The sequence below is a fragment of the Xylocopa sonorina genome, chromosome 9 (assembly GCF_050948175.1).
Source record: "Xylocopa sonorina isolate GNS202 chromosome 9, iyXylSono1_principal, whole genome shotgun sequence".
In the NCBI taxonomy this organism is placed as follows: Eukaryota; Metazoa; Arthropoda; class Insecta; order Hymenoptera; family Apidae; genus Xylocopa; species Xylocopa sonorina.
The window spans coordinates 7060231-7083916 of NC_135201.1; the positions used below are offsets into that span (position 1 = coordinate 7060231).

Consider the following 23686-nt stretch of genomic DNA (forward strand, 5'->3'; position numbering starts at 1 on the left):
CTAATCAGATCTCTACAGAATTCTCTAGAATCCTGCAGTTCTCTATTGGTTGTCGATACATGTGCGATTAGCAAACGTGCGGTACGTTACAGGTCTCAAAGTTGACGATATCCCCAGTGCCAACGCCAGAAACGCAGCGGTCGGTGCAAACCAAGACCAGTCAAAGCCACAGCTCGCAGCAGCAACGAATTCCAGGCAGCTTCCTCCCAACACCAGCCACCGACGAGACCACAGTGAGGTCCTTCTATCCAACCCCCAGGAGCTCCTCGAAACCACCCCAATCCTCTCAGTCCAACGGCGAACAGGTCACCCAGCACATACACGTGCTGCCACCTGTGCAGATCCCTCAACTGAAACCTCACCAAGTCACGATCAACATACCGCCTCCTGATCTGCAAAGAATAGTCCAGAACCCCTCGTCCTTGCTGCCTTCTCAGTCCAGAGTGATCGTGACAGCCAAAGCAAGCGTCAGCGACGAGTCTGGCAGACCTCTGAACACCACTCAGTTGGTCACTCTTCCTCTGCCAACGTTTCCTGCCAGCTACGACGACTACAAGGAGGGCGACGAGTCGTTCGATCCGTTCTACAGGGACGTGCCCAAGATACGAAACAACAGACGTGTGCCCACGCGATTCAACGGGGAGAGAAGAGGCAGATCGAAGCGGTCGGTTGGCCAGACCAAGAGCTCGATGGTTTCCTTCGTCTATGGCGGGGACTCGAAGAGCAAACTGGACGTGCAGGTGGTAGGCGTGGGTAGGAACGAGAAGAACAGGGATATAATCGATATACAAAGTGGTAACAAGGATTTGAAAGCGATTAAGGAGAGCCTGATGAGGTTCAGGGATATCCTGTTCGGTGGTGACTTCACGGAGGACACCATCCGTAGCGTTTTCGAGGGAAGCAAGGCGCGAGTAGAAGGTTCTGATGGGAAGACGAAGAACTTGAAGAGGGATTTGTTGGAAGATTTGGAACCGAAGGCTTCCAAGAACTTCAAGGCGAAGGAGTACGACGACGCTGAGGAAGAGGTGCAAAGTGAAGAAATCAAGGCTGACGAGGAATCGAAGGGACTTGATGTTCCTCTGCGATTGGATAGCAAGGAGTCTGATGCGGAGGAGTACATCGACGTCGATGAGGATGAGAAAACTGAGGAAAATCCCAAGGACGATGAAGCAGAGGATGTTGGAAGTGATCTCGAGAAAAAAGAAGAGGAACAACGGACTCCTGCCAAGACTGGTAAAGAGAAGAAGTCGGAATCGAAGTCGAAGGAGCCACGAAGAGTCCTTGACATCGTCATTCTCAATCCAAACGAATATATGAAGCTAAAATCCACGGATGAGGAGCGTTTCTCGACTACTACTGAGCAAATTCAAGTTTTCACTGAGGTTCCAATACTTTCCACGACCGAGTCAGTTATCGAGGAAACGACAGAGAGTGGTTCCATGGATAAACAGGACGTCAAAAATCCGAGAAACCAGGACGACGTGGTCGATGAACGTAAGAAGTTGAAAAAGAACGAGAGCGATCAAGAGAAGACGCCAGACGACGAAAGTAAGCAAGAGAAGCCCAAGGAACCGAAGCCAAGCGTTCGAAGGAAGAGTTCCAGGATCAGATTTTCCAGAGGGAAGATATCTTCCAGGAAAAAGGAGACCAAGAATGAGAATCGCGAGCCTGTCAAGTTGCCTGAGGATAAACTACCGGAGAACAAAGTGGAAACAACTACGACAGCGGTGAACTCTCAGACGGAACAGATTGACAAGCACATATTCGACGAACCAGAGACCCAGACTTCGAAAGGTGTCGATATCAGGGCTGTGAACAACAGGAACGGGTACTCTAAAGGTCTGCAAACTGGCAAGGATCAGGATTCAGGGAAAAAGAATCGAAAGGGCGCGGCTAATGAATACGAAACGTTGGAGAAGCAATCTAGAATCTTGGAGAAAGACTCGAAGAAGATCGAGGAGATTTTGGAAGACGAAGAGAATACGACAATTCCAACGTTGAATGAAGAAGAAGTTGAAGAAGAGAAAGAAGTTCAGACAACTGAAGAGGAGAAGAAAGAGGAAACTGAAGAAGAAAGAAAGGTCGAAGAACCTGAAGAAGAAGAAAAAGTCGAAGAAGTTGAAGAAGAAGAGAAAGTCGAAGAAGTTGAAGATGAGGAAAAACTCGAAGAAGCTGAGGAAGAGAAGAAAGCAGAAGTCGTCGAAGAAGAGAAGAAAGTGGATGAAGATTTCTATGACGATGTAGAACACGTTGAAGTCCCAAAAGACAACGCTCCAAAGGAGGAAAGCAGCTATTATAAGGAAGAATCTTCCATCGAGCACGAAATCGTGGAAGACAAGTCGACCATAGTGTTCAGCAACGAGGACTCTGAAGAAGACGGTCACGGAGTGACTAAGAGTTTGCGCAAAGACAAAAGCATGAAGTTCGAGGACTCTTCGAAGGAGATTTCGTCCTACAGGACAGATAAAAGCAGAAAAATGGATGAGGAAGAAGAGGCTGAGAAGGGAGGAGGAGAAGAAGAAATAGAAGAAGAAGAAGAAGAAAAAGGAGATGGAAAAGAAATAGAATCCCGAGAATATTCAACGATCAAGAGCGAAGAAATGGATTATAAAGAAATCTCGACGGAATATCAGGACTCCACTGAGGCATTGACTCCATCTCACCTTCCAGACGAAACAGGTCTGGACGAGGAATACAGAGATCCTGGCAATTCTGACGATGCCACCGTCTCTTCAGAGTACATCAATTCTGAAGAGATTCCAACCTCTAAAGAAGAAGAGACTGCTGAAACAGAAGATCACGACGAGAACAAATCTACTTCAGTTGACCAGGAAGAAAGTACCGAGGGGGTTCTCAAATTCACCGATGAATTGCCAAAAGACAAGAAAGAGGACGTGTCAGAGAGCAGTAAACCCTCAGAATCCATGGAGAACATTGCTCACGACTACGTGGACGACAATTACGAGCCTGAGAACTATAAAGAGCACGAGATATCGGACTCCAACAGTCTGAGCGAGGAGAAGAGCAATACGGAAATGCTCTCTGATGGTAAACTGGAGGACACTCGTAAAGAAGAGGAAGAGGACCTGCCAGAAACCACCACTGAGTCGGAAGAAATTCAGGACGTGGAAACTGAAAGCCCAAAGGAATCCATCACAGAGGAAACGGAATTAACCACCACGTTATCAACGACATCAACCACTACGACTACAACTACAACAACAACCACCACTACAACGACTACACCTCGTCCAACGCCTCCAAAGTTGTTCAAACCAATCTCAGCCAGGAAGAATTACAACTACATACCCCCAACAACGACTCCAAACCCAGTAGTCATCAAACCAAGGCTGAGTCTACTAAACCCCAAGCCTGCGAAGCCACCCAAATCGTACAACGAGCTAGCACCCAAGCCAGTGATCAGAAAGTTCCCCTTGCTAGCTCGTAAAGCGACCACCATGGCCACTACGACGAACAGGGACGAGGACTCGACGGAAATCACGGAAATACCTACTACAGAACCTGTGACGACCACCATCGAGGCCAGTCGAAGCGAAGAGAACGCGTTGGAAGGGAAATTAGAACCCGTGAACGCATCAGAACAGAAGGATAAAGCCTCGACGAAGAACGGGGACCAGGAGCCTAGCCCAAGCGAGCAGAAGACTCCAACTAACGTGAAGAAGGACGAAGAGGACGGTTTCACTCCCTACCCTGTGTCCAGAATGTCCACCCTTGGCTCCATCATCGAGAAGACCTTGAAATACGTCGAGTCGACCACTCAATTTGAAAAACTCAGTCTATTAGATGTGGAAGTTGTCAGTACTACTGTCTCACCGATTACTTTGACGACTGCTGAGTCTGAACACTCTGAAACACCTTTCTCAGTCACCACAGCAGTCACAAACGAGGAAACGTCTATCCCTTCGCCCACCAGGTACGTAGATCAGGACGTAACGGAGTTTCTCGTTACGACTCCAGCCTACGAGACGACGATCGCCTCAGAGATCGCGAACAAGGAACCAGCGGAGCTGCAATCGACGACGAAGAAGTCAGCGGGTAGAAAGTCATCGGTTCTGAGGAAGCAAGATGGTTTTAATTGTTTAGAGAAGGAGATGTACCGTTTCTACGGGGATAACAGGGACTGCAGGCTTTTCCATTACTGTTCACCCGGGTTCACCTCGAGGCAGGTGCTCGATTTCCGGTTCGTGTGCGAGGAGGGCACCGTTTTCGACGAGGAGAGCCAGAGCTGTAGCCACGACGCGCGCGACAGGAGTTGCATGAACAGGCGGTGGTAAAGGTCGAGGCTCGTCGATGGACGGTTCTCCGTTTCCGCTCTCCCTCCGTGTCTGCTGGCGACGTTGATTTTGGTAATTGGTGAATCCGCTGCCTCCCCTAGTGTATATTTATGTATATTGTTAATAGGTAAGATCCCGTGGAAGAGAGCGGCGACTTTTTTCCTCAGCGTTTGCCATAAATCCCCGTATACCACGATGATGGATTCACACTTATTAAAATTAATACGCTCGAAGAGGTTGTTCGACTGTGCAGCTCACGGAGATCAGTTTATAATAGCACGTACGACTCTTAAGTGACAGTGTTGGACGTTTTCGAACCAATAGGCGTTGCTCTGCGATGATCGCGAGTTACCTTTGGTTTCTCGACTCTTTAGATACTCTAGAGGCAGTGTATGACTGTCAGAACGCAACGTTCCCGTCTTCGAAATAGTTTCGCAGAGTGAAAAAGTAGGGAACAGTGGACGCAAGGGTGATCGCTCTGGGATTTCATTGAACGTTAAGTTAAATCGAGTACAGTCTGTAACGCGGTGGACAAGATGGAACTGCTCGATCGACATTCATCGATGCTGGCAGGCAAGCAACATCGTTGTCGACTTTCTCTCGAGCGAAATAAGAATCTCTGCAAACTCGTAGGTTTCATGGACGACGCGATCACGAAGGGAGCACCCTTGTCGTTTCGACAAGGAATCTGTCGCACGTTGCTCAACGAATTCGTACGGGATAGATTAACGGGAATGCGTGTACATAAGGGCGTGTGTAACGATTAAGAAGGAAAGCTGCGAAGGCTCTCGAAAGAATACTCGGATCGTCGATCGATTGACTCCTTTTTCTCCAAACGATCGACGCCTTATTGCGAATTTACCCGAATCCGTAGATCCCTGTCCAATGTTTTCATGTCCTTAGCGAAAGAGGATTCCTAGTCGACGCTGGAATTCTTGCTAAATGTATAAATAGGCCCTATCTACATTTACGTATGGATATATTATACATATATATTTTTACATGTGAATTTATCCCGCTCCATTTCTCTGGCGAGTTTCGAATAGGTAGAAGTGATCGATAAGCGTGTCAGGACGTTCAACGGAAGATGTCAAGCGTGTACATTCGATGGTTTCTGTAAATATCTGTGCCCCTCTGTAGAGAGTTACACGTTATCGATGTAAGGAGCCCTGTACTGTGTTAATAATAATTGTATACTACGTGCAATCTCTTGTTCACGTGATCGTTCACCCGCACGACGATCCCTCTATTTTTTTTTTTTTTTTAATTTATTTCATCGATCTAGAAACGTCTCGTAATTACTTCTTTCTCTCTTTCTTTCCCTTCGACGTTTACACCGTGCGTGGAAAGAAGAGCAACACTCATATCTTAGTACCGTTAGCGTAATCTTCGTTCCTAAATGTAACGTCGGAAATAATTTAATTCGATTAATGTAACTCCTCGTAGGTGTACCCTTAACGATTGTAAATATTATCGTTTTTTCAAACCACACGTCGCAATATAGTAACATTACTGTAGCCTAGAATAATAAAACACGTGAGAAATTACTTCCCCTTCGTCTACAGTACCACCAACGAGAGTAATTATTTATCTTACTTAGAAAAATAGAAACCTTTTTAAAGAAATCCATCGAAATGCATGTAATTGTACATAAAAGATCATGTAGTAACCACGCGATATCGCGTGTGTACGTGTGAATTGATATTATACAAGAAAAATTTAAAAACCATGCGTGTACCATTCATAAAGAGCCGCGTATACTATTAATAGTAACGTAGTACACGTGGGCGTACGTGAACGTAACGTGTGTAGCTTTTGATTAGTCGAGAATCCATTGCGTAATTTCTGATTTGTCCAGAATCCATTGCGTAATTTCTGATTGGTCCAGAATCCATTGCGTAATTTCTGATTGGTCGATATAATAGCGTATCGTCAGATTGGTCGAGGAATGTGGGTCAGTTGCGCACGCAGTAGCACGTTGCGTGCTGAGTGAGAACGTGGGTAGGAGATTTTTGCTGCTTTTTGTTAATTACTTTTACTATACGGTGAGGAAACTGTTTGATTATTAATGTGCTTGACGCACGGATATGATTAGAGAATCCTCTGCTAGAATTCTAAGGCATTTCACGAAGTTACTCACTCCGCCAGATAACATAACCTACAAATCGTTGAGGTGTTTTACAATGAACGAAACTGTGAAAATTGGTACGCACAGCGGTGCTTTTCATTGTGACGAAGCTCTCGCTTGTTTTATGTTGAAAACTTTACCTAAATACAAGGATGCGACTATTGTGAGGTACGTAAATTTTTGGAGCAATATATTCATGAATGAAAAGTATCCATTTATAGAATTTTAAGGAGAACTTTTGTATCCTTAGATCAATTAATTTCATTTTTATTTAAAGATCACGAGATCAAACTGTTCTGGATACTTGCGACATTGTAGTTGATATTGGTGGTGAATATGATCCTTCCAGGCATCGTTACGATCATCATATGAGGTACCATTCGGTTTTCTTCTTTGCGTTGCATCTAAAATGCTTTCTCAGCCTGGATTAAAATTATTTTTAATTTGTAATTCAGGGATTTCAAGGAATCGGTGAGCACAGTGATAAAGAAACCAGGCTACGATGGGCAGGTGAAACTGAGCAGTGCTGGATTAATTTATTGCCATTTTGGCCACGAAGTTATTAAACAAATAATCCCTAGAGCGAGCGATAGTGATGTAGAAATAATTTTTAAAAAGATTTACGATACTTTTGTGCAGGAAGTTGATGCTATAGATAATGGAGTTGTCATGTGCAGTGGAAAGCCTGCGTAAGTAGCCAACCCCAGTGTTCCGCATTTGCATTTACTCTTTCGTGTATACATTTTTTAGTTGCCTTAACTCCTGAATGTGTACTCCCTAACTTATTTTATTTTATTTATTCACAACTGTTGGAATGTTGATACAAGTTGAAATAACTTGTGTGCGTGCACAAGGATTACTCTAGCTGGAGTGTACTGTTAATTTTAGATATCGTATCGTAACCGATTTATCTTCCCGCGTAAAATTCCTAAACCCCTCGTGGAACAGCAAGGACGTCGACGCCGACCGGCAATTTCTCAAAGCGGTCGAATTAACTGGCCAGGATTTCGTGCAGCACGTGAATTATGCAATAGATGTTTGGTTGCCAGCCAGATCTATTGTGCAGGATGCAATTGCGAAACGTTTCGAGGTGAATAGGACGGGGAGTTTATTACTTTCCTTAACGTTACCAGTTTGCAATTAATAATGGGACTGTTGTGGGTACCAGAAGAAACAGATTAGCCCGCGTTGTGCACCTCCGAGGTGGTATTTGCATAGATTTGAATATAATGACTAACAGTCTGAATAGACTGCATACGTAGCCATTGTTAGCCGCGAAAGAAAAATGTATCATAGACGTTTACCTTAGTGCTACATTATGCAACAGTAATTTTCCTCCTATTTCGTATTGTCGAGCAAAAGATTAACCATTCAAAAAGTTTCACGCGTTTATTACATATAACAAAATCGCGCTGGCTTCGACGCTGTCGCGCGTCATTCGCGTCAATGACGAAAGCAAAATGTGATAAATACTTTCAGGTCGATCCTAGCGGAGAAATTGTCGAGTTACCGCAGGGAATGCCGTGGGTGGAGCATCTTTTCGAAGTAGAAAAAGAGCAAAATATACAACCCCCGTTAAAACTTGTCATTTATAAGGACGACAATTACAGAATCCAATGTATACCAGTGGAGCCCGGTAGCTTCGTGTGCAGGTACTTATTCAAATGAAAATTGGACCATTATTCCTAGAAACAGTTAACACGTTGAACGCACGACGAGACACATTCCCAACGAATCGACGCGTTAAACCGCATTACGATTTTATAGGCTGTTTTTACCGAAAGCTTGGGCTGGTCTGAGGAATTCGGAGCTCACGGAGAGCTGTGGAATCGAAGGTGTTATATTCGTGCACACAGAGCGATTTATTGGCGGGAATGAAACCCGCGAAGGAGCGATAGCGATGGCGCGCAAGACTCTCGAGCTAGAAAAATCGATATGATAATAAATACGGATTAGGATGGCAATTCTCTCCTGGGATTCTAATGTCCCTGTACTCTTTAAAAATATTTATCAAACATTTGCTACGCAACCTTCAGTATTTTGTACAAAAAAAAGAAAAAAATGTAGGAAATGAAGGAAGTGGATGGAAGTACCCGATCATGTAAAGAAAAGAATTATTTATTCGTAAGATCCACCTTACCAAATCCATGCAAGAATGGCACGACATTTTCCCACGGTTCATACATCTTCGCTGACATTCGAACTTATTTTTTACAGTCTCAATAAAACACGAGAAACAAATCGATTATTTTTCCCGATTACTCCGTCCACTCCGTGGTTCTTCACACCAATCCAAATATCCCGCAGAGTAATCAAGAATTATTGGTACGTCATCGGTCATTTTGGAAGTGATCAGAGTTTTCCAGCGACCTTGGCCGCTTCCTGTGCATGCGCTGCGAGATGAGCCGCCTTCGCCTCCTGGACTTCCGGTGTGTCGACCACTCTGCCATCGGGGCCCAGAGGAGCGCCGTTCGCGAATCCGTAACCGTAAGGCAGGGAACCGATCGCCAGTGCCCCGTACGGGTACAGACCCGCCTTCTTCGCAGCCTCCTTCGACAGAGAAACCACGAGAAATGAATAACTCCAAGCGACGAGAGATGAATTACGCCAAGGACTAATTGCCCGCGATTACCAGCACGTGAGCGGCTAGATGAGCAGCCTTCGCTTCCGCGACCTCAGGCGTGTCGACGACATTCCCATCGGCGCCAATGGGCGCGCCAGGCGCAGGTGCGAACACGCGGACCAGAGCTGGCACGTGAGCATAGCCAAGCGTGTTCCTGGCCGCCTCGTACGCCTGGGTTGCGAGGTGCGTCGCTTTCGCCTGCGCCACCTCTGGTGTGTCCTGAACCCTGCCATCGTAGGCCAACGGGACTCCAAGGTACCCGTAGGACACCACTGAAGGGTAGCTCGGCGACGCGATCGCCAGGGTGCAGATCGTTGCGAGGATTGCCTGATTTGTAATTGAATGAAATAGTAATTTGATGTTTTGAGGGTTTTGTAAGTGTATTGGCATTGTTCAGGATTTACAGGGTGGTGTGTCTGGAAAGAGCCACCACGATGGAAGGTGAATGCCTGATGTTCGTTAGAGTTTGTACGATTTACGATTAGAAGGTTGCGTGTAGGATGAAGCGTTTAGAAATATGAAGTGCAACGAAGGTAATTAGGTCAGAGATGGAAAGCATTTGTTATGGTTGATTTGGTAGGTGAGAAAGTGTGGGTGGTCGTGGAAAGGATGCGCTCTGCACGAATGTGGGATGTTAGTGTGTCAATGACGATGGAAACTAGTGGCACAGAAAACTCGATTAGACATTAACATAAATGGCAATTAACTGTTCTATTTTATAAAAGAATTGATTCATTTCACTATGTAGTAAGTCGTTTAATAATCGTAAATTCATTTTTGATACCCTTCAATTCAAGCGTCAAATTCGCAGCTCGATCAATTGATCATTTAAATTACCCGATTGAGTCTGTTGATTATTAAAAAACAGTTAATGAGACGTTATCAGAAATCTTCGAAGCCCATTTACTTACTATCGTTCTCATGGTTAGCGTTGTGTAAAGGAGCGCTGCTGGGTCCACAGAAAATTTCCAACCAGTACTCGCCCTAAAGTTCCAACTTGTGATGTGCTGCCCTGTCCAGGCACGGTGCCAGCTTTTATATAGGTGAATCTGGTAGGGAGTCGTCGACCCGTAGGAGGGGACCACACCCTGGGTAACAAGTGGTGCACTAAAGTGGTGACATTGACATTACCCTGTCTGTTTCTCGTCTGCTCGTCTCTCAAAGGATCTCTCGAGGCCAGGTACCAAACCGCAGCTTCCTCGTACCGAACGTCGACCAAAAAAAAAGGGCTGCAAAAGGCAATCTCTTTCCCTCGTCGCTGACTTTTGCTTGACATACCAAACACGCTCGACACGTTCGAGGTACCTTTTTGCCCGCGTTTCATTATTTGATATCCGTAGAAATCGCGTTCAACTCAACCCGGAGGAAATGTCATTGGAATTTATACGATTTCGTATCGCGAAGGTAGGGCCATTTATCACCTTTTTGTACCGCGTTATTATACCCGCGCACAAATGGTGGACTTTTCGCGTGATTTAATGGCAGGGTAATTATTAGAGTTTTTATCAGATGGTGCAGCTAGGTCCGTGTGTAGATAAATTCGATGTATGCGTTGAGACAGCTGTAACGTGACCGAGGGGCTAATTGAGATTTTATGCGCGTATAGCGTGCAATTAACGCGTTTACCAAGGTGAAAAAAACCATGGAAGAATGCGTATACCCAAATAACATTTTCTATAAAATAATTGACAATTTTAACACAACTTTCCATTCGTTTTTCGAAAAATTCTATCCAGTTTAGAATATTTTAGAAGATCTAGCGTTGCAAGTCAAATTGTCGTACCATTAAATCGTAAATATTCATAATTTCTCAATCAGATGAATTATGATTACATTGTTAATGACACTCGCGCGCACAAACGCGGACAGAAACACGATTCGCGCATAATTCAATTACCACCACCGACATGACAAATCGTCGCGGAACGAATCAATCATTGTCACCGTATCGGCGGCTCGTTCGTAAATTTCAATTGCGCGCCGATAACACGGTAATAAGAATCGAGACGCGTTTCTCGCCGCGCGGTGAAAATTGTAAATTGTTGGAGGATCACGGGAGGCTGGGCTAATTCGTCGATTATTCCCGGAGACGGGAGCGAGCGACCTCGAAGGCCTGGCAGCCACGGATAGCCTGGGAAAGAACAGGGTCGAAACGCAATTAAACGGGAGGAAGGGAAAAAACTGGCGAGGTGGAGAGAACGCTGGTACATCGATCGGTACGAAGGTCGTCCCGCGTCCTCGGAATAATCAATCCTACGTAATTGACTGAAACGAATCGTTTTTTACCCGCGGTTTACCGTCGAAACGAGAAAAGCAAAGCGGAGGAAACGAGAGCGACAGGGCGGGAGGGATAAAACTCGCGGCTACAATTCCAGCTCGTTTCTCGACCATCTGTTTTTTTTATTTCGACGCGTCGAACTGAACGTGCGCTGAAATTTATCGCTGATTTATTTCGGATAATCAAACTGAAGGTGCAGAAGAATTATTGGAAAAAATAGAAAAATACATCGTATGGAGAAACTAAAAATTGTATGATTTCTAGAAATTATTATATACGTTTTTGGTATTTAGGTGTGACATAGAAACGTGAAATCTTCTTTCTCGAGATTGGAACGTTCTTACGTAAAATCGATTAAAGTTACATAAAACTGTTATAATAAGTTTCGTTCGAAGGACTCCGCCTCTTCCACGAGGAAAAAAGGCATCGTCAAGAAACATGTAAGGCACGAGACAAACGAAGTGGTGTGAAAGAACTGGTCTACCTAAAACTAGCCGCTGATATCGAAAAACGTGATTGCGCGATCTACGTGAAATTCGTCTGTCACACTATCCCACTTTGCATAATAAGGATTTTTCAATCGTCACGCACGTTCGCCTCGCGACCACGCATGTAGAGATACTTTCATCGACTAAATTTTTCCGACATCTGTCCAATGTTACACAAAATTGTTTAACTCCAAGCTGAAACAGAGGACAGACTTGCTCAAAGAATAATATGAGCGCGAATAACTCGACTGGTGCCACTGTAAAAATATCCCACATGTTGCACGAAGAAAAATCTAGAATCTAGAGTGATCATTAAATAAATTAAGATCTTATACTTCCTGGAGAGCCACGCGGTGTACCATTGAATACAAACGCGAGATAATCACCAGGAGGCGTTCGCCAAGCAGGAGTCACGAGGAACGTGACTTCCGTCTTCCTGATTCAGGATCATTCTCGAACGCCATGGGACGATTAGGCGTGTCACTAACCCGGTACGCATCGGTCTGGACGAGGCCAGGGACGGTTATCGACAGGGAATGCCTGTTGCATGTATCGACATTCACTCCATTATTTACGCCGCTGTGCACCCAGTAGCGGATATCACCAGACTTCTTTCGAGCGGAATTCAGCCAGGGCAAGAAGTCGAAGAAACAACGCGACAGCTTTCTTGCTGATGGCGATGATGAATCAATTTCACCATGGGCCCACCCATCGTCGTGCATTTAACGGGAAACTATATGCACCGTGGAATTTATGCATGCTGCATTGTGAACCACGGTGGAATTTCGTTAGAAAAAACGGCGAAAGGAAATGTGTCGCGAGCAGTTTTGTCGCGGATAGATAAAAGATGAGGAAGCGTTTGGAATATTTGAGAATTTTTGTTCCCTGCAAAGTGTTTTCGTTCGAATATCGAATAAGTTTGCTTCCTTTTAGAGAATTCCAGTATTTTCGCTTGGGACAGTCTCTGCTTGGGATAAGTCAATTCTAATTACCTCGAGTCACACCCTAATCTCGATTACCCAAGCAAGGTATCGCTACGTACACGGACGCAAATTTCTTCGTCATGGTTCCTCGAATTCTTTCGTCCCTCGCCCATTCGTGCGTGAAATCCTCGGTTTACACAGAATGTCGGCATCAATTACCCAATAACGATATTTCAACAAACAGCTCGCAACAATTCCATTTTTAACGCGTCTTTCGAGATTTCTAGATTCTTTCTCCCTCGAATGCCACGGCACGCCAAGAGAAGAAAAAGAAACACCAAATGTTACCTGTCCGCATCACAATCTAATTGCACGCCCACCATCGGTGGCTTACGTCACTCTCATTGATGTAAGGGTTCGAATAATTGCTGGAAAATGATCCTATCGTAATGAACTTGTCCCAATTAGGCTCTGGACGCTCGTTAGAAATGATTGTCCAACGCGATGGGTGTCATTGTTCTGCGTTTCGCAAAGTCTAATTGCTCGCAAGCTTATTAAGATCTCGGGCGTAGCTGTGCGCGATGGAATTCTTCGTGGAATTTGCATCGTACGCCATACAAAAAACCTTCCAAGAAATTAAGTATAAAATTTCTAATAACCGACGACTCCTTCGTCAATTCCATTCTGAGCCCAATCTCATCGACGATAAAACAAAAAAAATGGTCTCGAACTATGACCAATGCACAACGAAATCGAAATGATAAACCAAATTCTTTGCAAGTTCACAAACTGGTACAGTTAGCTTCATCTGTTCGTCGAGGGTGAATTTACTGAAAGGAAAATTCCAACGAGCTACCCTCTCGCCTCCTTTTCTGGTGCCACTGTTCGATCCCTCTCGCGTCAGTAACTGACGCAACGATCGCTGGCTTCGCCTATCGTTCCTGGTTTCTTCTCGCGATCCCGATATTGTTATCCCCCGATCGTCGATCGACTCTCTTTTCTCGCGTTGCCAAACAGAAACGCCTCTCCCCACCCCTCATTATGTGAAAATCAAGCGGAACGCGTGCGTGTGCGCGCGTACACCGGCGTTGTCCGCTTGTTTTCATAGGCTCTAAGTGGGCGCCCGTATTGTTCCACGACTATATAAGGTGTACCGCCAGCCGTTCGACAGGCAGAAAAGCATCAGATCGTCGATCATGGCTAACATGAGGTTCCTCGTGAGTAACGATCGTAGGATTAGACGTTCGCGAAATTTTCGACCGGTTGCATGGGGTTTTCGAGCTGGTCTTTGGGTTCAGTTACGCTTTGGGTGGCTGGTGAGACAATCATCGAGGACGATGGAGAGTTCTTAACACAGGTTCCACTGCTGAAGCTCTCAGATGGAATACTCGGACACTTCGTAGGCATCGAAGTCCAGTTCAGCAAGGTTCATCTACTTTGAACTCTGTTGAAATGGACTCTATTGCTCACGAGAGTCAGAATATTCCTCTCGACAGCTTGAACAGTGACGAATCAGTCAGAATCAGGATCTATACAAAATTTAAACAATCTAAGATGGTGATGGGTATCGTAGAGCTTTGTAACCATACTCTTCCACTTGTAACACCACTGAGCTACCTCGAATAGTGAACAAGGGTTGACAACTCGACGCGAAACTAACTCAACCAAAGGATAATTCCCTACACATCTTACAAAGTCCTGCACTTCATCAATTTCAGCTTCCCCTCGCGTGTCTCGTCCTCTCAGCGTCAGCCATGCCAGGCTACGCGCCATACGCTGCTTACGGGGTGTACCAAGGCCCAGCAGCCCCGCTGGCCCAGGACGGCCGCGTCGTCGACACGCCGGAAGTGGCTCACGCCAAGGCGGCTCATTTGGCGGCTTACGCCGCGGAGGCAGCGAAGGCGACCCCGCTCGGCTACAACGACGGGTCCTATCAGGAATACGAAGGCTCATACGCGGCTGCGCCAGGTCAGGCCCTCTATCACGGACCACTAGCGCCCCTGGCCCACGACGGACGAGTGATAGACACGCCTGAAGTCGCGCACGCCAAAGCGGCCCACCTGGCAGCGCACGCTGAACAACTCTCCAAGATCTCTCAGCTGGCCTACGCTGAGCCCTACCCCCAGGCACGTTGGTGAACCTGCTGACCATTGGCGCCATCGGAACTGCAAGGAAATTTGTAACAGAGAGACCTATGTACACTTGTAGCATTATTGGAATACTCGTTTCTGGGGTTCTCTTGTTTCTTTGTAGTTCTGAAGTTGATGAGCGGTCGTGTTTCTTGGGCCCTCTTCACGCTCTTCTTTGCGGTAGTCTGATTTTATACCTACGTGGATTATGGAGTTTTGTATATTGGAACGGTTGGAGAGATGTTACCATATTATACGTTACGTTGAACAGATATATTTAATTAAAGTGATTGCATGTATTTAATGAATATCTTATGTGTATGATCTTCTTTTCCTCTTGCGCATCCCCTTGTCTTTTCCGTATTCCAGTAAGCGATTTTTTATCATTCTCAGTCATCGAATTTTGTGGTAGCAGGTTGTAAATCGATCACAGAGATTGTTCGATGTAATTTCCATTGAACTTTGTAGTAAGTAATTTACAACGAGGCTACACTGGAGATAGTCATCGATAAAAATAATCGCAACCGGTTTTCTAAGCGGTACTGCAAAGTGCGGATATCAATGAAAATGAGGAAAGTCGTTTCTCATCTAGATGAAATGAAATTTACAGATTTAGGGTAAACTCATTACGTGTATCACGCGCGAATAACCGCGCTTGTTGTACAATAGCATCCTGCTGTGCTGTTTTATTTATGCGAACTCCTTCAACTTCAGGTACAAATAAAATAGTCAACCGTGGAAACCATAAAGTCACATGTACGCACACTGGTCAATGCAATCCTACGCAGCTTATAGTCATTCAAATATACAATCCAGTTCATAAATTACTAGACTTATGTTACTTCTAAACAAAATGTGTATTTTCATCTACACACACCTTGCGCGTAAATTAAAAATTTATTGAACTATATATTTTACAATTCTGTATCCTGAAAAAGGCTACAATTCAACGAACAATTCCAATGTCTGCTAGGAGGACTCATCGACAGCAGTGTACGGCCACGTCTGTCCGCGTTATCAAAGCGTTGGCGACAAGCTCGCAGATCCGTTCGGGTCAGCACGCGAACAATGCGCGAGGTGGTCTTTGAACCAGCACAACTGTTGCAACTGTTCGTTATTTCAAAGCGAGGAAAGAGCAGGGTGGGAGAACGAAGGAGAATAAAAAAAGAAAAAAAAAGAACGCTGTCGAATGCACCACTTCTGACGCCGCGTGACAACACGCGGGTCGTAGAGGTGGGTGAACACGGAATAACGACGCTCGATGGAATTCGTTTCGTCCACTTGCTGTGGGCAACGCGATGGAAATATCATTCGCGGAGGATATGGAGAGCGAAATGCTTGTGAAACATGTTACCGCAGCGTGTGTACGCAATAAATGGACGTTCTTGCGGCGTGTTGTGGTCACTGTCTTTTTTAGGACATTAAAATAATTTCTATCCACAAAACGCGGCATTGCATCCTCTTTGATTACAATCGCATTCCAGATTTTTGCACCAGGAGGATTCTTTTGTTCTCGTGCACCTTTCTGCCCTAGTTCACCTTCAGCCACGCGTGCGACCACATTCTTCGACTGTCTCAAACTAGCGGAAGTCGTAAATAGTTTGCATTGCTATTCAAATCGTTACGATTTTTCATCTTTCTCCTCCTGACACTTAAAAACTCCAAAGATCAATATCAAAAGTTTTCCTAACATTTCAAACGAGACACACTACGGAGAACCATACGTGCTACACTGATCCTCGATGCACCTTCCTATGCGGGCGTTCAAGTCTCCGACGCGGCACTCGAACGCAAACTATTGCAGAGATCGAGAAACACGATTCTCTGAAATCATTCGAACCCATCAACGATCTCATACATTTTACTGATTATTTTCTGTTACTATCTAGTTCTGAGACTGTTCGATTATCGTTTGCAGCGTTTCCATGGCAGGCATCGAAGTATCCAACTCGAATGGTACCGCTAAATACCGAGGACGTGGTAACTGCATCCGCGACGATGACGTGCGTGTCCACGTCCCGCGCATAGCGCGCCCGCGAGGCGAGTTTTATTCCTGACGAGGTTACGGGACATGGCTGTGTCATTGTTAATACAACTGGTAAATGTTACGGGGCAGGGCAAGGCAGCCTTTAAAGCAGAGCATTTCCCTGGGTGTGGTTGTGCGTTACCCCGTTGCCGCGAGACACAGGGTAGGGGGGAAACGACGACGCCCTGTACCCCTATAAATTCGTCGTCAGAAGATAGTGGAAGCCATAATCCTAAGCTCTGTCGATAGTCGCTGGATCGACTCTGCGCTGAGCTTCGACGACATGATTCGGTACCTCGTGAGTATACCCAGGTCACTGGGACGGTTGCTTTAATAGCTGTTCGTTGCGTCCACGTATATTTTCCATAGTTTTTCCATTAGTTTTTTAAATTTCATTTCACGTGTGTATCGTTACAGAAGATTTGAAAATTCATTTTCTGTAGTTTTATTCGGACGATTCACAGTGTGATTCTAATATGTATTCTCTTGTTCAGGTTCTCGTTTCCGTGATTTTCAACGTGGCTTACTCCGCGCCGCAATGGTACGGTGGTGGGCACCCTGGAGGTTATGGTGGCCACGCGCCACCAGCCCCGTTGGGACCTGACGGAAGAGTCGTGGACACGCCAGAAGTTGCCCAACTGAAGGCGGCGCATTTGGCTGCCCTAGCTGACGCCAACGCGAGAGCACCCAAGGGTCCGGGTCCTGCTGGAGCTTATCCCGGTCCTGCTGGTTCCTACGCACCGCATTACAGGTTTCACATATTGTCTCATACTGAAAGTATTTCTATGTGCAACTAGGACAGTGTTCTTTCTTCTATGTACTTCCTCTTCTTGGTATCATTCAATATTTCTTTTTAACTATTAATAATTATTTTTTACACTATACTTTACCAATCGATACTATTTGTGATGTAATTTTCTAAAAAATTTATTATTCCTTGCTATACAATTTTTTTTTAATGTTCTGGTATTTTTGCAAGCTTTATTTGTTTTACGATTTAGTAATTTGACTTCATCAAAGTTTTCTGACATTTTAGCGGACCACCAGCTCCTCTGGGACCGGATGGTCGCGTAGTGGACACACCGGAAGTGCAGCAAGCAAAGGCAGCGCATTTCTCCCTGTACAGCGCCGAGGCTCAACGAGCTCCAGCTGCTCCAGGGGCACCCCAAGCTCCAGCCCAATCATGGAACCCGTCTGGCGGATCATGGAATCCCTCCTGGAACCCTGGGAACAATTGGAATCATTATTAGACAGGCGTTGATCGTCGTGGAAAAATGATTGTGCCGACAGAAAATGTTCATTCGCCCATTGCCATCGACGATTCGAGAGGACCGTCGAGTCTCATCTACCTCTAAACGAATCTCTCTCCAAGAATCAACGAAACGTTATTTTTATTATTTTTTTTTCTTGCGAGAACTTTTATACTTTTAAGCACTCCTTCTTCTAGTTCTCTATCTTCTCTGTGATTTTCTATCTCATCTACCTCTTCTTGTTTGTTCTGTTTTTTCATTGTCCTTTTTTTGGTGCTTGCTGTGACTGTTTTCTTTCTTGATTTTGAAATCTTCGCGAGTAGAATTTCATGGCACGCGTAATAATTCTTTTTTTATTGCTATTAATGGGATTAGAAAACGGTACTGTATAAAGATTTCAGGTAAAGTCAAGTCGAGGGAAACGAGAGAAAATGTTCTCCAGGATATCCTTTTTGAAGAAATTTGTAAAATGGCGTGCCAGTGTAAATCGAAAGCGAAATTGCAACGCGTGATTGTCACCGCACGGATATGAAATAACGGTGGCCTGTACCGTTACAGATATTATCCCGTAAAAAATATACCTCTTGTCACATTCCTCCTCAAGGTGATCTCTTCACCGCTTTCGCGCTCGTTAGCCAAGGAAAGTTTGCGTTCGCGTGGGAATTAACCTTTGTACGCGTGAATTATTCATAGACAATTATGCATAGATATCAATGTTAGCATTTTCCCTCTTCTTTTTTTAATTGTGAGAATATGTACATTTGTAAACTATCCTGCCTGTACATAACAGAGACGATTACGAAAAGAATAAAATTAATAAAGTGCAATTGAACATTCTATTGAAACGATGCGATTCTTCCATGATTGTAGAAACGACGAGTTAGAAATTCAATTTCTGAACAGTCGCGAAAGAATAGAATTCCTTTGGAATTGAACAGTAACGAGTTGCACCGTAATTCATGGACCATTAAAGTTCGCGGAATCACGAAACGTCGTTAAGGGGTTAATAGCTCTTTGAATGGTGCGCGCCAGTGGCTTAATCGACTCCATAATCGGACAACGGGCACGTGTGGTCGACTAACATGCCCGTGACACGGATCAGATCGATTCGTGCGCGCCTTGGAAAACACGACAGCGAATACGAGCTGGGGTTTAAGCGGCTACGCGCGAATCTGATAGCACTGTGAAACGTAGCACGTGCACATGGGCGTGAAAACGGACTCGATTAGTTTCTTCTGGACATCGGGGGCGAATTTATGCCAACGGAAACCAGGATACGCGGTGATTTATTACTTCTTCGACACTCGAAGCTAACATTCTCCTTTTTAAGGGTGTTATGTGTTTCATTTATTATTTATTCTCACTAGCGTGACATTTAGAAAAATTAAGGAAACAATTTCTATACCCTCTACTTTTTATAACAATCAGTTCCTAATTTAATTATTGAAAAATTCAATTTCAGAAACTCCACTGGATCGCCCTCCTCCCCCTCGCAAGCGGACAAGAGCCGTCAGTTCCAAAGTGCTAGAAAGCACCAGGCCACCAGTCAGCAACTTTCCAGCCCTAAAACCGTCGCATTCCTCGTCAAGCACGACCGAGCGTGTCCTTGCTGGCAACACGCTGGCGTCTAGGATACGTTAGGTGGCCGAGTCACGGACGGAACCGGTTCCAGGGTGTCTGCTGGATAAGTGCAAGGCGAACCGTACCGGTAGCCAGACACAGCTTCGCGGATCGTTCGTCAGATCCCTATCGCGACACATGATCGCCTGCAATTGTCCGCCTCGACCACGGTGAATATTCAAATCGCAGGATCGGCGAACCATTTCGGGCGTGGTGAGTCGAGACGTTCCTGTACGTTCCACGAGGTAGGCGGAGATCAGCTGATAGCGAACGGTTTCATTTTTAATTCGCTTCGTCTGGATCGATATCTATTTTTGGTTCCAGCTTTTCTGAGAAAGATTGGTGTCTTGTAAGGTTTCAGAATTGAGTATTTTAGAGTCGAGGGTTTCAGGATTGGGTATTTCAAAGCTGGAGAGCATCGCAGGGTTCAGAGATCGCATACTTTAGGGGTTATGAGGTCTGAGGACTGCAAGAATAAGAGGCTTCAGGTCTAAGACATTTAAAAACTCCAAAGAATCAAACTAAGTTGCATCAGGACGCACAGATGTATCCATTCATAGACATTAGATTGTGCGAAATAACGTCACAAAGACGCATGCTCAAATAATGGATGAAAGTGCCGATATAATGATAGAGAAGAGTGATTTAATCAATTTATGAGAGTTTCACAATATATATAGAAGGAAATTTGAACAATGGACTCCACCCTGGCTAAATTCCGGTTAATGTCAGCGAATTCTTATCGCCTGGAATTCATATTATGCAAGGCGATGGGAGTGCTCTTCCTCTCGATTTCTCATTCGACGACGCCCACCAATGCTTGCCCGCTTATTTACCTACATTCGAGCGTGAGTAATCTGGCGCACCGTGGGATGGCAGAATAAGTGCAGCGTGGCTTATCAAAAAACACGAAAGTTAATGTGTATACAGGTATTAAAAATTATTTCGATAATTAACGCGCTGGATAGTAAATGAAGGGAGAATGAAACACCAGAACACCACGTTCATAATTTATTTCACCGCAAGGACAATAAAAAATACAGAATACACTTCGGTGGCAAGAGTGAAATTATTTCGCGAACTAACTTAGAGTCTACGACTGTCGTAATTCTTAATTTAACCTTACCTTAAATCGCTTAATTATCAACAATTGTATGGCAATAAAATTGAAACAGGAGAACGGCTATTTTATAGGAATTAACGTTAGAGTGTGGGAACAACATTATTTACAAGACGTCCGCGAGTGGTATCGTTCGAGTTTCGTCGAAGCTGTCGAGGGAACGAAAATCGAGGTCCGAAACGAGCTGTAGAAAAATCAGGTACAACATAAACTCTGCTCCCGTGGTTAGCTGGAAAAATTACACCGCGTCGAACGAATCTGAACAGTTCGACGGAGACTCGAACGATTTGACGAGAAAGTTGAGCGATCCACTTCTCGTCACCTAAAAACTAATCGTACATAATTATACTTTAATTCGACGAAATTCAAATAAACCGACAATTTAAAGAAAGACATAGCCATCATGTCAATGTCATCGTTCATCTAAACGTCATCGAATCAACAATTCCGTTTCTTTTTCAGTAATAAAGATGGTTCTGGGAGAGCGCCAGGGCTCGAGCGTGTGCCTTCATGTGCGCCTCGCGCGCCCTCATCACTTCCGGCGTGTCTATCACGCGGCCATCCGGTCCCAGAGGCGCCAGTGGTCCTCGATAGCCCATCGACGGCGCGTGTTTGTAAGCGAGTCGAACTGGCGCCAGGTAAAGCAAATTCTTTCGTCCGCCAAACACGTCGAATTCGTAAAACGCGGACGCCTTCGACGCAGCGCGCGTGTGCCCTGCCAGAAGACTGGTTCTCGCGTCTGCCATCTTGAAATTTCAATCAAAACAATCGCAAACCGTTAGAAAATCCAATAGAAACCAACTGATCGATTTAAACCTCGAATTCTGACTGCACAAGAATCTCTAAATTATTTAAACGAAATGGAACACCATTCGACAATGATTTCACTTACTTCAGGATTCTTCATGGGTCGTTCGTCAGGGTCCAGTGGCATGTACGACCTCTGCCTCTGTCGTTTCATCATCACAGTCTCCATGGGGTCCATCACACGCGTCATGTACGGCGCCTCGTTGTTCTCGTACGCTTCGTACTCGTTCTCAGCCTTCCTCAATCTGGCCATAGTTGCAGCGTGCGAGGCTAAATGCGCCGCCCTCGCGTTGGCCACTTCCGGCGTGTCCATCACCATCCCATCGCTGGTCAACGGAGCTGGAGGGCCTCTGTACTGGCTGTAGAATCTGTCTTCGTAGGCCTCCGTGATCGCCAACGCCACTGATGCGGCCAGGACTATCTGGAAAGTTGCGACGAACGGTCACGTTGCATCCTGTCAGTTCTTCCTCTGATACGAAGCCTCGATGACGGAGAAATCGATTGGAAAATTAGGTAATGGAACGTAATTTTATTCTGTTAATTAAGATGAATACTTTTTTCAACGAACACTCCGCGTATGCGTAGGAAATGAATGAAAATGAGAGGAAATGAGCAGCTGAGGAACTGATCGATCGAATGTTTTTTTTTTTTTTTTTTTGTAATAAAATAATGACACCTGTTCTTCGTGCGAGAGATTGGAAATGCATCGACGTTTTAACGAAAGAACGTTTTCCCGACGGAAAGTGACACTTACGAGCAAGCTCATGCTGCTGGAACACCACTGGCCTCGAAACGGACGTCTCGATTGCGAGTGTGGCTGATTCGATCGGTCGATCTAGCTTTTATAGCGTCGCGGTGTCAACCAGCGAGGAAACCACGTTACGAAAAACGATACCTTAATTGTTCTACCGTTAATGACGCAAACGTCAACCGTGATCCTATCCGGTGCATCTGTGTTGAAGTTGATGGCTGCGATTGTCCGAGATCGAGGTGTCGGGTATAGCTGATTGGTCTTGAAACGTCTGTCGATAGGAAGCTGAAATTCCTCCTCTCCAAATCTCTCAGCTGGTCCTTCTCTCGATCAATTATCACACCAAACTAATTCTCTTCGAGTAAAATATGTCGTGTAAATTTTAATCGAATCGAATGATCGAAAGAGATATTGGTAGATCGATGAGTTGTTAGGTTTACGAATTTGTTGGCAGAGAATTTCAATGTCCAAAGGTATCCAAAATATGCGAGGAAAGCGGAGGCAACGAAGAAGGCGCGAATATGAAAGTATCGATTAGTAAGTAATGGAAAAGGGTAATTCGACTCGCAATCGTCTTCAAACGTCCCTGATGTCTCGTCTCAGCTTTTCGAGGTCAGTTTTCACGCGCATGCGATCTCGCACCCCCGTCGCCGCAGACTTAAGCAGAACTTTTCTGCGGTTTCGACAGCATGCCCGATTCACGGACGACTAGACGGGATCATAGATCCTCTTGGTGAACCAGTGATCCCTTCAAGGCAGTCCTCTTTTTCACGATGAGCTCCCGTTCCCATATAAACGATTGCTCTAACACGAATCGGGCAATTGCTCATCGATATCTCGATCTCTCCCTCTCGAACATGTATTTAGGCTATTTTCCCTCGCTATTTAAGTACTTCATCATTTTTCAGAACGATCTTGCCCTAGAAATAAATAACTACACGCGTTTAAGTCTTGAATTGCTTATAGCTATTTAGAATTGAGTGTTCAGTGGTTTTGGTCATCGTGGCGTCGCTAGTCAGACGTGTGACGCGTTGTCTGGTCAACAGTGGCTGAATCTACTGTCATCGTCTCGCGTTAGGCGGCCATTGCTAGTCATTAGTTTGATAAATAGATAAATAGATAAATGAAATATCATTCGACTTAAAATGGTAATTGTATTTATGTTGGATGCGTATTTATTTCTTTAGAAAATGAATTCGCGTTTCGAGGGTGCGTTGAAGGTAACCCAGTTTCACATTTCCACGACAA

The 23686-nt window shown here is 45.0% G+C and overlaps 5 protein-coding genes across 8 annotated transcripts in view; 4 read left to right on the forward strand and 1 right to left on the reverse strand.

The window, feature by feature from the left end:
* LOC143427302 (uncharacterized) overlaps window positions 1-4580 on the forward strand; it is a 43733-nt gene extending 39153 nt beyond the window's left edge. For all 4 annotated transcript variants that reach the window (XM_076901289.1, XM_076901291.1, XM_076901290.1 and 1 more), the window contains one exon: window positions 93-4580. In XM_076901289.1, the coding sequence (XP_076757404.1) occupies window positions 93-4295 (4203 nt within the window). In that variant the 3' untranslated portion in view covers window positions 4296-4580. The remainder of the gene's footprint in view (window positions 1-92) is intronic.
* A 1726-nt stretch (window positions 4581-6306) lies between these two features.
* On the forward strand, window positions 6307-8416 carry LOC143427320 (MYG1 exonuclease). Its single transcript, XM_076901360.1, has 6 exons — window positions 6307-6591; window positions 6701-6796; window positions 6879-7112; window positions 7312-7513; window positions 7903-8075; window positions 8191-8416. The coding sequence occupies exons 1-6, from the start codon at window positions 6383-6385 to the stop codon at window positions 8360-8362; spliced, it is 1086 nt and encodes a 361-aa protein (XP_076757475.1). The 5' UTR covers window positions 6307-6382; the 3' UTR covers window positions 8363-8416.
* Window positions 8417-8775: 359 nt separating this feature from the next.
* On the reverse strand, window positions 8776-22531 carry LOC143427206 (uncharacterized). Its single transcript, XM_076901136.1, has 5 exons — window positions 22442-22531; window positions 21773-22108; window positions 21342-21626; window positions 9056-9373; window positions 8776-8973 (listed from the first exon to the last, which is right to left on the reverse strand). Exons 1-5 carry the CDS (start codon window positions 22451-22453, stop codon window positions 8776-8778), a joined length of 1149 nt encoding a protein of 382 aa, XP_076757251.1. The 5' UTR covers window positions 22454-22531.
* Cpr92f (cuticular protein 92F) lies at window positions 13673-14905 on the forward strand. The gene is made up of 2 exons (XM_076901371.1): window positions 13673-13952; window positions 14454-14905. Exons 1-2 carry the CDS (start codon window positions 13932-13934, stop codon window positions 14871-14873), a joined length of 441 nt encoding a protein of 146 aa, XP_076757486.1. The 5' UTR covers window positions 13673-13931; the 3' UTR covers window positions 14874-14905.
* Window positions 17083-18184, forward strand: LOC143427329 (uncharacterized). Its single transcript, XM_076901370.1, has 3 exons — window positions 17083-17188; window positions 17385-17641; window positions 17927-18184. The coding sequence occupies exons 1-3, from the start codon at window positions 17174-17176 to the stop codon at window positions 18138-18140; spliced, it is 486 nt and encodes a 161-aa protein (XP_076757485.1). The 5' UTR covers window positions 17083-17173; the 3' UTR covers window positions 18141-18184.
* Window positions 22532-23686: the final 1155 nt, after the last annotated feature.

Bases quoted from the DNA above. Each gene is read 5' to 3' on its own strand.
- LOC143427320 (XM_076901360.1), top strand. From the start codon at position 6,383: ATGATTAGAGAATCCTCTGCTAGAATTCTAAGGCATTTCACGAAGTTA. The intron at 6,592-6,700 runs GTACGTAAATTT...TTTTATTTAAAG, and splicing joins AAGGATGCGACTATTGTGAG to ATCACGAGATCAAACTGTTC. The intron at 6,797-6,878 runs GTACCATTCGGT...TTTGTAATTCAG, and splicing joins CGTTACGATCATCATATGAG to GGATTTCAAGGAATCGGTGA.
- Cpr92f (XM_076901371.1), top strand. From the start codon at position 13,932: ATGGCTAACATGAGGTTCCTC. The intron at 13,953-14,453 runs GTGAGTAACGAT...CATCAATTTCAG, and splicing joins TGGCTAACATGAGGTTCCTC to CTTCCCCTCGCGTGTCTCGT.
- LOC143427329 (XM_076901370.1), top strand. The intron at 17,642-17,926 runs GTTTCACATATT...CTGACATTTTAG, and splicing joins TCCTACGCACCGCATTACAG to CGGACCACCAGCTCCTCTGG.
- LOC143427206 (XM_076901136.1), bottom strand. The intron at 21,627-21,772 runs GTAAGTGAAATC...TGAAATTTCAAG, and splicing joins GACCCATGAAGAATCCTGAA to ATGGCAGACGCGAGAACCAG. The intron at 8,974-9,055 runs GTAATCGCGGGC...TCTCTGTCGAAG, and splicing joins ATCTAGCCGCTCACGTGCTG to GAGGCTGCGAAGAAGGCGGG.